This window comes from Notolepis coatsorum (genome assembly GCF_963971535.1).
Source record: "Notolepis coatsorum genome assembly, chromosome: 7".
Lineage (NCBI taxonomy): Eukaryota > Metazoa > Chordata > Actinopteri > Aulopiformes > Paralepididae > Notolepis > Notolepis coatsorum.
The window spans coordinates 143,266,610-143,278,878 of NC_140171.1; the positions used below are offsets into that span (position 1 = coordinate 143,266,610).

At 41.5% G+C, this 12,269-nt stretch overlaps 1 protein-coding gene across 1 annotated transcript in view; it reads right to left on the bottom strand.

Annotated features, from left to right (window-relative positions):
* The window catches only part of man2b1 (mannosidase, alpha, class 2B, member 1), a 121,140-nt gene that overhangs the window by 74,999 nt on the left and 33,872 nt on the right, over positions 1 to 12,269 (bottom strand). The window contains exon 8 of the mRNA XM_084318130.1: positions 9,057 to 9,177. Within this exon, the coding sequence (XP_084174256.1) occupies positions 9,057 to 9,177 (121 nt within the window). The remainder of the gene's footprint in view (positions 1 to 9,056; positions 9,178 to 12,269) is intronic.

Below are 12,269 nucleotides of genomic sequence, written 5' to 3' on the forward strand. Positions count from 1 at the left end.
CATTTTACTATAAGATTCTAGAACCCTGGGGCGCCCTCGTGGCGCATACCATAGTGCCTCGCGCACCTACGCGGCCGACCCGGGTTCGATCCCAGCTCCCGTCGTTATTTGTCGCATGTCTTCCCCACCTCTCCTCCCGTTCGCCCTCTCCTCTGTCGGTCCTGCGTGACCAATAAAGCTGTAAAAATGCTAAAAAATAATAATAAAAAATAAAATATTCTAGAACCCTGTTTTTAAACATATTTTTAAACTTAAAAATACTCCTGCTGCTTTTTATTTCATCCGGTATTTTGTTCCAGAGTTTCACTCCTTTAACTGACAGACATACTTTTAAGTGTGGTTCGAGCTCTAGGCTGTTTCAAATTGAGTGTTCTTAAATTATACGCCACCTCTCGTTCTTTAAACAAAATGTGTAAGTTACATGGCAGTTGATAACTTCTAGCTTTAAAAACTATCTCTGCTGTTTTAAGGTCAACTAAGTCGAGGAACTTTAATGCCCTTAGTTAAAAAAAACAGTGTTTGTAGGATGGAAATAACTAACATTGTTCACAACCCTTATTGCCTTTTTCTGTAAAATGATAATAGGATTCAGATTAGTTTTGTATGTGTTTCCCCAAGTTTCTATACAGTAAGTTTGATATGGTAATAAAAGAGTACAATAAAGTGTATAATGATCTCAAATTTAATATGAGTCTGGTTTTTCTTAAGATACCTAAGCTACGCGCTGTTTTTTTCTTTACATAGTTAATATGAGTTTTCCAGCTGAGGTTTTGGTCTATCACGACACACAAAAAAGTATTAATTTACTCTTTCAAGTTGAACATTATCTATGCATATCTCTACTTGAGTATCCGGATGTATTTTTTTATTACCAAACAAAATAAATTTAGACTTACTTATATTTAAGGAGAGTTTGTTAGTATCAAGCCAACATTTCAGCTTCCCCAGTTCACCTGTAATATTTGTTAGCAACTGTTGTAGGTCTGCACCTGAACAAATGTTTTTGGTATAATCTGCAAAAATGACAAATTTAAGTTTATCAGAAACATCAATGATATCATTAATATACAATATAAATCATTTCTGTCCTAAAATGGATCCTTGCGGTACCCCACATGTCATCACTTTGAAGTATGATCTGGTCTCCCCCATCTGCACACATTGTTTCCCATTTTCTATATAACTTTTTATCCAACTGAGCCCTACCCCTCTAATTCCATACTTTAAGTTTTCTGAGTAAAATATCATGGTCAATGGTATCGAAAGCTTTTTTTAGATCAATAAAAACTCCAACTGCATACTGTTTATTATCAATTGAATTTGTTAACTCTTCTGCTACCTGCATGAGAGCCATTGATGTGGATCTGTTAGTTCTGAATCCATACTAGCAAGCAATTACCATATCCATATTAGCAAGCTGGTCCAGAGGCTAGGAAGCTGGTCCAGGAAGCTGGTCCAGAGGCTAGGAAGCTGGTCCAGAGGCTAGCAAGCTGGTCCAGAGGCTAGCGAGCTGGTCCAGAGGCTAGGGAGCTGGTGCAGAGGCTAGGGGGCTGGTACAGAGGCTAGGAAGCTGGTGCAGAGGCTAGGAAGCTGGTGCAGAGGCTAGGGAGCTGGTGCAGAGGCTAGGGGGCTGGTACAGAGGCTAGGGAGCTGGTCCAGAGGCTAGGGAGCTGGACCAGAGGCTAGGAAGCTGGTCCAGAGGCTAGGAAGCTGGTGCAGAGGCTAGGGAGCTGGTCCAGAGGCTAGGAAGCTGGTGCAGAGGCTAGGGAGCTGGACCAGAGGCTAGGGGGCTGGTCCAGAGGCTATGAAGCTGGTACAGAGGCTAGGAAGCTGGTGCAGAGGCTAGGGGGCTGGTCCAGAGGCTAGGAAGCTGGTGCAGAGGCTAGGGAGCTGGACCAGAGGCTAGGGGGCTGGTCCAGAGGCTATGAAGCTGGTACAGAGGCTAGGAAACTGGTGCAGAGGCTAGGAAACTGGTGCAGAGGCTAGGAAGCTGGTCCAGAGGCTAGGAAGCTGGTCCAGAGGCTAGGAAGCTGGTCCAGAGGCTAGGAAGCTGGTCCAGAGGCTAGGGGGCTGGTGCAGAGGCTAGGGAGCTGGTCCAGAGGCTAGGAAGCTGGGAGGCTAGCAAGCTGGACCAGAGGCTAGGAAGCTGGTCCAGAGGCTAGGAAGCTGGTCCAGAGGCTAGGAAGCTGGGCAAGAAAAATGGTTGAGATCAACTTCAAGGTAATTGCCAATTGTCGTTTTATGGCATGCGATCAGTATATACAGCATGTGACCGGGCCCAGCACTAAGAGACTCATGTTTGGAAGTCAGATCGCGATTAATTTTTTTTTTCTTCTTTTTTCTCCATATTATCATAGTTTGAATGTTCCTCTTGATGTTTCGATGGCCTGCCTGCACAAGTCGCAGCACATTTGCCCTTGTTTGTCAGCTGTTATTGTCCATCAACCAACACATCGGTTGAACACAAATGGCCTATTACGCGCTACTCTGCCTATTACGTGCTTCCAATTTCGGGTTATAAGACCAAACAGCCAACGAGCGTCAGTTTCGAAAAAGTTACCACCTCCGGTTTCGCCTCCCAATGACCGGACCAATCACAAAATTCAAAATTATTGACCGCTTTTGTAGCGAATGAAATTCTGGAAATTACTATCTTACGTGAGGGATATGCGTTTTTTTTCTCTCGTGAAAGAAAACTCGTTCGACATCTCCTGCGCGTGCCAATGCATTGGTGCCAATGGCCATTTTGGATAAACATAGTTCAAGTTCAAGTTTCTTTATTAGTTGTCATACAGAAGTACAGAATACTTTTATATAAAATGCTTCTTTCTGTTTTGCTCCAGAGATTGTGCTAGATAAAAATAGATAAGTATAAAATAAGTATAGTAAGTATAAAATAGAAGTCAAGTACGTAGACAAGTGTTCAGTATATACATATATACAATGTACAATGCAGAGTAGAAGTAACCGAGTTACAATACAATATACTATACAGTACAAAGCAGAAATGGGATGAGGTACAATTTACAGTAAGGTGTAATGAGGTATGGGTTGTAGTGCAAATTCTTTACCAATAAATATAAAGTGTGTTAAAGTGTCTAAAGTGGGTGCTGCAGTGAGTTGTTTGTTTAAAGTGAGTGTGTGGATGTGTGTGCATTTGATGGTTGTTACATAGTGTTGTCATTTAGCATTCTGATGGCCTGAGGATAGAAGCTTCTTCCGAGTCTCTGTGCTTGCCATGAGACTCCGGTATCGCTTGCCTGACCGCAGCAGTTCAAAGAGGCAGTTGTTTGGGTGGCTGGAGTCTTTGATAATTCTCTTAGCCTTACCCATGCACCGCTTGTTGTAAATGTCCTGGAGAGTGGGAAGCCCCCCTCCAATTGTGCGTTCGGCTGAACGGGCCACTCTCTGTAGTCTGCTACGGTCTTGTGTGGTGCTATTCCCAAACCAGGAGGTGATATTGCCAGTCAGGATGCTCTCTATTGTACATGAGTAGAAGTTCTTAACACTTTGTATGCCACTCACGGCTTTTCTCGGGTTTACGCCCCGACCGTTGAATGCCACGTCACGAGTATTCTCGTTTATTTATTTTTTTTATTTTATTTATTAGCGATCTGAAATCATATTGCATCACGCGAGCCTATCGTTGGAGATCCAGGGACCGCCGGCGCTCAGATGTGAAAAAAGCGCCCCCTATCGTCTCCCAGATGGTAAATCACCCTTTTGGAATGGACTCAAGTGAATGGGAGAACGGATTTCTGACTCCACATTTTACTTCTCACTGATGCAGCCGGGGTCTACCAGAGTTCATTCTGGAGCCTCTGAGCCACGGCGAATATGGGTTATACTGTACACACGATGGATCAATACTGTAGTGGCCGCTTGTCGCTCCCCAGTGAATTGACAAGCGTCCACGGTGCACCCGCTATTACTGGCTCCTACTCGGTCCCAAAGTTGTGATGTTGAATGAATTGAATGTCCAAAGTTGCCGCCGGTTCGGTTTACAGGTTTATTGTTGTCCAAAGGTGAATGATGGTGAATGAAGGGTTAAATCAGAACAGTTGTCAAGTGCTCAGATGAAACAGTGAAACAGCAGTGAAACAGCAGTGAAACAGGTAGAAAATTGTATCCTAACACAGGTGCACACGATTCCATTGATCACCTTGGCTATTTATAGGGCTGTAATAGGTGGTGAGCCCTCTAGTGTCCAAACATAAATAAGACAGTTTAAAACAGTGCATTGATCTAATATGTAATATATAGATAATAATAATACTAATAATAATCTATAACAAGAACACTCATTGGCCTTTACACCGGCCCCTAATTGTGTCTACACAATTACAAAACAAAACATGGTCGGTGAGTGTTCATTATAGCCTGCAATCCTCAATAATAATCAATCCCAAATCATAGTTCTAAACACGAAGAAGCTTGACTGGGGCTCTGGTTTCCGCTTGTTGTCCCTGAGCATGGGAAGAACAAATTAATTGGTAATTCGAATAACAGTCAAGGAAACTCAATGATAATATTCAAAGTGTTTTTTTTTGTTTTAACAAACAGAGCATAGCTCTGATAGGATGTATATTCAAAGTTCAACAGAGCCCTATGGCTCTGATAGGCATACAGCCAATGTCCACTGGTTGCGAGACTCCATCGGGGTCGTCAGGACTTTCTGCGGTAAGTCGGTCGGGAGGTTTCAGCCATTCTTCCCTGCAGGTTTCCTTTACGCCGTCGTCTTTTGTAGTTTCTCCTTTTGGAAACTGGCATATCCAAAAGTGTTTGGCCATCACCGGCCCCGGTAACACCATGGGCTTCCATGGGCTTCACTTGATAAGCTTGTTTAGGCAGTTGCTCCTCCACCGGCTCGTCATCTCCTCCAACACTCCCGTCCTCAGCAGGTCCTTGCAGAGCAGAGCCACGTCTCGGGAGATGCACCTCCATGCTGCCGTCCCTCTCCTCCTCAGGACGGTGCCGCCCGGTCAGCCCTCCTGGACTGGCTGAGACTGCTGCTGTCCTGCTTCTGAGAGCTCTCGTTTTAAACACTGGAGGTTCAGTAGTGGCCCTGTTGTGTGCATCTTCCTTATGTGCATCTTCCTCCTCCTCTGCCTCACTCTCTGAGGAGCTGCAGCCGCACACATCTGGTTTCCCAGTACATTCCTCATCTGTGGAGTCATCTGATTCCTCTCTCTCATCATCCTCCTCCTCATCCTCGTCTTCATCAGGTGCACATGTAGCAGAGTCAATGGTTGGTTTTGGTGGTGCCGTTTCAGGTTCTTCCTGCATTTCCTCTGCAGCACTCTCCCCCACAGCTGCCACACTGTACCTCTCCCTCTCTGCGTCTGACACAGTAATTTCCTCTGTAACTGCCTACCGTGTAGTGGAATTGTATTTATGAAAACGTGACTCGCTACTTGTTACGCTGTTGAGTATTATAACGTAGACTGACAAATTGATTAATGGTGATGCTGTGGATTATGGACGTATTGGACGCCGTAATATTTGGAGAACCATTGCAATTAATGTTGTCAGTCACTCTCGACGTGTGGAAACTAAATGGCGCAATGGACTGATTTTAATTCCGATACAGCAGTGGTTCTCTTGGACATTGTAGATGTGCGGCAAACTAAAGCTACATTACTGCATTCATAAACAGGAAGAAACTCAAACCCTCTTTGAAGGCTCTGACGTCACGCCAAGTGAATGCAATGTTCAAACTACAATAAGGATAAATAAAAAATAAAAAGAATAAATAACATGTCTGAAGCCAAGATGAGGCCAACCAGTCATGGAGGTAGTAAAACAACCTCTATGATTAGAAAGATATTGCATTATCGATTTTTTCGAATGGCGATCGGAAATTGGAATAAACCATTTGGATACCATCTGACCTCAGGTAAGGAATCTATGTTATCAGTGATAGGATAATCAGACTCGTTTTCACGGATATATAAGTGTTTGTGATATGTGATATGGCTGTTTTGACTGTAAAAGCCATGAGGAAATAAGAGCAGCGATTATCAGCGCACGGCACGAGCGCACACATATACTATCGATCATCTAGCGTTTATTTGAAAACAATTCATAAATAGGCCGACAAACGACAACGTTCTGGAATATTCCAGTAAAAGGCTATTATCATAGGCATGGGTTGTTTTTTCCCCGAAAACGGGTGATTTTCAAAATGCTATCAAATGGAAATGAAGCGATAAAAAAACAATCTGCCTTAACAATGTTCACTGGAAAATGATTCTTTGATAAGCGACGGGCAGATTAGACACAGCCATAATTTAAAACATAGATTAGGCGATATTAACGTTAACATTGGCCGTGGATGGTGGCATTCCAGCCGGTAAAAAGGAAAACACGGCTGGCGCTCAAAGTGTTAAGGATCTTCTGACTGACTTGGAACTTCCTTAGGCGCCTGAGGAAGTAGAGGCGTTGCCGTGCCTTCTTCACAACACTGTCAATGTGTGTGGTCCATGTCAAGTCCTCGGATATGTGGACTCCGAGGTACTTGAAACTGTTCACTCTCTCAACCGGTGCCCCGTCGATGCTGAGGGGGCTGTAGTCCCTGACCCCCGACCTCCTGAAGTCCACAATCTCTTTTGTTTTGCTGACATTCAGGGAGAGGCAGTTCTCCTGACACCACTGCGACAGATTCTCTACCTCTTCCATGAATGAATGAATGAATGAAAACTTTATTTAACAGATTGCAGAATGGGTACAATACAGTACGGCTCAATACATACAATTGTTAAGGGGATGCAGACCTGAGAAAGACGTTTGTCTTGTTTCCATCAGGGTCCCCCATTTTCAATTCATATAGACATTTATGACATACACAACATACATGACATTTATGGCATAGGGACCTATAGGTATTTAGTACTGATACATTTGTGACATAACGGTATTCAAATATACAGTACTGTTACCCCTAGATCCTGACAGAGTATATACATATGATGGGGAGGGGACTGTACAGGTAGGCCCTCTCATCGTTGGCAGAGATCAGGCCCACCACTACTGTGTCATCAGCAAATTTGATGATTGTGTTGTTGTTCCACACAGCCGTGTGTGTACAGCAAGTAGAGATTCATACCATTAGATTCATACCATTAGAAAAACATGTGTAAAACTAATTTTCTGTGGTATTGTTATCAACTTTGAACCTGTACTAGATAAGACTTCAGGCTATGGCCCTAGTGTGTTTTCCAGCTAATACCCCTCAGCTGGAACTCTTTGGCAGGCATCCGTTTGCAAAATAATTCAGACTTAAGTATAAAAAAAAAAAAAAAACTTTTTACAGTGTTCGAACCTCTAACTCTATTACAGTAACACTCAAGTGTGGAAGAAAATTCTGAATGTTTCCTTTCAAAAGAGGCCAGACTCTTCATGTGCTATAAATGGTTTAAGAATAGCTTTCAAATTACTTTGGGTATGCAATAGACAGGCGTTTTATGCTAAATTTGCAGCTAACAGTTAGTTACTGTAACAGCTAACAGTTATAGTATCTCTAAAATAGTAAAAACCTGTGTTTAAAAAAGGCAGTTTGTATTGGGACAAAAGTCTGAGTTCGCGGGCAGAGTGACATTTACATTAAAATCACATGAGTGGTTTCGTTGGCTAATCACCAGCCATCAGCCTTGATTGATTGAAAACTTTATTATCAGTTTGCAGAATGGGTACAATACAGTACAGCTCAATACACACAATTGTTAATGGGATGCAGACCAGAGAAAGACTTTAGTCTTGTTTACATCAGGGTCCCCCATTTTCAATTCATCAGATGGTTCTCATGTTTCTGTTGATGGCCATAACAACCAAATGGGTTTGTGTTGACAATGACATGCAACTATGTACCGGGCTATTCAACGGATTAATAATACACTTTATTTGTATAGCACCTTTCATACAGAAACTGCAGCTCAAAGAGCTTCACAAAAGAAAAAAGATGGGCAGAAAAGTGTAGACATATAAAATCAGTCTTTTACAGTGCAATAAAATAGTTCTGGATTACTGTTTTAAAGTCGTCTTTACCTTCTCCGTTTGGTATCCACAGTTTAAAACCTGACAGTATTCCCTCCTGTTTGATACCCACTTTGATACCCAAGGATTCAACTATTAGTTGAAGATATGGCTGTTATATGATAAGATATGGCTAATGTCTTGTTAGAGTAATATGCAATGTGAGAAAACGTTAAAACTACCAACCTGTGGGAATATTATTTAGTCAAACTCTCATTTGTTGCATGAATAGAACAAAGGGGGACCACATGATATAATAATAGGCTACATGTTTAATGTCTAATTAAAATATGCAATGTGAGAAGATTGGAGACTTATTCTATTCTAGAGAATACATAATGCAGTGAAGTCTGTGTGACAACGGACAGCTAATCCAGTGGGGGGGGGCAGGGGGTGAACATAAAATAGCTATTGTTCACACCTAGTACCAGACTGCCAAGGTGTTAACAATGCAGCCAAACTTTATATTAGATTTTCTCTGAAGCTCTCAGACTTAAGGGTTTAACTAGATTCAAATACGCATAATCTTCTTAAAATATTATCAGATATCATTTCACACACCATTTGAAAGTTTACATTCTGTACTTTCATAATCTGTAAAAATCTGACAAATGACACCCGGCCACATGTGGTGTACTAAAACAAGAAGGACTGGTCTGTCTGGGGGGGAGAGGGAGAGAGAGAGAGGGGGGAGAGGGAGAGAGAGAGAAAGAGAGGGGGGAGGCAGAGGGAGAGAGAGAGAGAGGGGGGAGGGAGAGGGAGAGAGAGAGAGAGGGGGGGAGGGAGAGGGAGAGAGAGGGGGAGGAGAGAGAGAGAGAGAGAGAGAGAGAGAGAGAGAGAGAGAGAGAGAGAGAGAGAGAGAGAGAGAGAGAGACAGAGAGAGCGAGCGAGACAGAGAGCGACAGAGAGAGCGAGAGCGAGATAGAGAGAGAGACCGAAACAGACTGGTGTGGAACAAGGATAAGAGAGAGAGAGAGAGAGAGAGAGAGAGAGAGAGAGAGAGGAGATGGAGAACATCAGGTTACCTGCAGATAGCTGTTGCTGAGTCTCTCGTAGCGTTTCAGAGCTGGCCGGCTGGTAAAGTAGCCCGTCCAGAAATCATGAGCGTCATCTGCATAGGGGAAGAAATCATCAGTCTTCAGAGCCCTGGGGAGGATGAAGAAGAGCACAGTAAGGAAGGGATAACCGTGAAGAATGAAGTGAATTCTTTCTTAAAAATAAATAAAATAAAAACATTCTGAAAAGGTTTTCAGTGAGAAATTGTGTTAGTCAAGGGCTAGGCTTAATCAGTGGATGTGAAATCTACTGAATATCATACAAATTCAAAGGACTAAGTGTTTTTTTTTGTTGACAAAACTAACTGCACGAGTAGTCAAAAAGAGAAATTATGTAAACATCTCCTGTCCCACCAAAATGTAGATTGCATTTAATATACTAATAATACACTATATTCTTCTTTAACAACAATACTTTTGGCAAGAAAAGAGATATACTTTCAGTTTCACTACTCAAGTTTGCTTTTGCCTTTGTAGAGCAGTGCTGTCATCGCTGTTTTCATACCCATCACAGTGAAATGTGTCCAAATCAAGTAAGTAAGTAAAACGTTATTTTTATAGCGCCCTTCTCAAGACTAGTGCTTCACAGCATTCTAAAACATCAGTAAAAATACAAGAAATAAAACATGTGAAGAGAAGAAAAAGAACAGTAAAATGAGATAAAAAAAAAACGATTTAAAAAAAAAAAAAAAGCATGCCTGTTTTTAGCTGCCTTTTAAAACTGAGCTTTTCAATGGTTCAGGTTTAAAGGGAGGCAGTCACTGCAAAAGCTTGGGGCAGTCACTGCAAAAGCTCAGTCCCCTTTTGTTTGGAGTCTGGTGGACGACCCGGCCCATTATATGTTGAAATGCATTAGTACTAGGGATGTTCGATATTGGCTTTTTTACAGATACACCGATATTGTCCAACTCTTAATTACCGATATCAACAGATACCGATATATGCAGGGTTTCCCTTTCCCCCCCCAAAAAACGGAATAATTTCAGGTAATTAACATTACATATCTCTTGTCGTGGACATTATGCATACTTTTGACAATAAAAAAAATTCAGAATGTGTTCTTGCTTGCCTGGGTAAATAAAGGTTAAATTAAAAAAAATCTATTTTTTTTCTTTTTTGAAAACAGATACCGATAATTTCCAATATTTTAATGCCAATATCAGCCGATAATATCGGCAGGGCTGTACAGTGACATATATGTCACACGTGCTATGAAAAAATCAGTCTGTGCGATGAATGAATTTACTGCGTAGCACCCGTGCGATAGCCTGTGTGTGAAAAAAATAAAGTGCGTGTGAAGTGAATCGATGGGCCACGCTATTCTACTTGAGTTGGTAGTTGTAGTCTATCGTGCTATTAAAGACCATGTCCCCGTCTGCGTAGAGTCCATACATCCAACACCAAATCCCATAATTCCTAGCGAACAATCTAAACGAAACTCTTGTGAAGATGAAAATGAATGTGGCCTATTGCATCACCAAAGAAGAACTTCCTTTCAATAAGTTTAAGCCGCTAATTTTGCTCTGCAAGAAGAACCACAGCATTTCACTGTATGCCCTGGTATGTATGTGAGGAATAAACTCTTGAATCTTGAACGGAGCGGATATCAGTCCATCTTATGACAACCACGTCCGATGTGGAGATGATAAGAGACCATAGCCAATGAAATTAAGTCGGACCTGGCAGTGATGATTGACGGGGACACGGACACTTAACAAATAATGTGAAATGGTCTACGTTTGAATAATTATAATCGGCTTGTTCGGTGGCTTTCCATTCATAATTTATTTATCAAATCAAATTTATTTGTAAGGCCCGACAACACACGTTAATGTCCCCATGGGCCGGACACGTCTTCTTTAAACAAGTCAAGAAGAAACATCACAATAAATCAAGAACAAAACAAAACCATAAAGTCCAAAACATTTTAAATAAATAAATGCAACACTCCCAGACATACCCCACACGAAGGTAAGGAAAAACTCACTAAAACCTACCAATAGGAAAAAATGCACCACAGGCAATGTGGAGGAGAGAAACCTTAGAAGGGCCATAGATGTCTTAGATGTCGGTGATAGTAGTGTTGCAATAAAACAGGCAAAACAGTTGGTAAAGCATGCACTCACAAGCGTAATGAAACGGAGATAAGTGCATGCAATAGCAACTGAACATTTTGAAATGGAAAGCCAACGAACAAGCTGATCGGGCAACAGGAACTAGAGCACAGCCATGCATTAGGTGAGCCCACTATTAGGACGTTTTTCAATACTTAAATACCGTCTACTTAAATTTACCTCCAGGGATCAATAAAGTATCTATCTATCCAACAACGAGACAATATGCAAATAAGGTAATACTAATAATTGTCACGGTTCCCCGTATATGAAAGTGGCTTGCAACTTACTGCTGGTAAAATCACTGTTTATTTCTCGTTTTGCATAGTATTACATTCCTCTTCTATAAACAATCAAAGTCCCACCGTAAGAGCGATGGCCTCATGCGGGTCCATTAAACCTTTTTGATTAGTGTCTTTCCTTCGATCTAAGTTGAACTGAACATTACACCGTCAAAAGCACAAACGTAAAAACAGTTTCGTCACGACACGGCTTTCAAAATATAGGTCACATATTCACATACCGTAGTAGGCCTCTATCAATTCTTATAATAAAAGTCCCTGATATACATAAACATTAATTGGCATAGATCTCTATAAACCGCCCAACACATTAATCACTTTAGGCACACACTGAAACCAGTAACATTGCGCATATGAAAATAATAAACCTTTCATGGGGTTATTTACAATAATAATATTTCATTTTATTTATAAAGCACTTTATTAGGTATGCAGAGTTCCTTGTACTCCTGATTAATGCAATGGTGTGTGTGTGATGATCTCATTCAAGGAGTACTCCAAGCGCACACACACACAGTGTGTTGTTTTTGTTCCATTAGTGATTTACACACTCAATAAAAAAAACATTGTATGACCAATTTAAACAGATTTGCACTGCTAATTTGAAGCGTAACATATTGATGTATTGTATACATTTGTTATGTCCCTGCAATTTACCATTATGGGCAAATAAGAGAAAATGTTTGTCTGAAAAGATTTCTTGTTAAGGTTTGGATTTTGTGTGCCCTGTATGCAAGAATCATGTCCTTTGCCAGTCACATACCTAT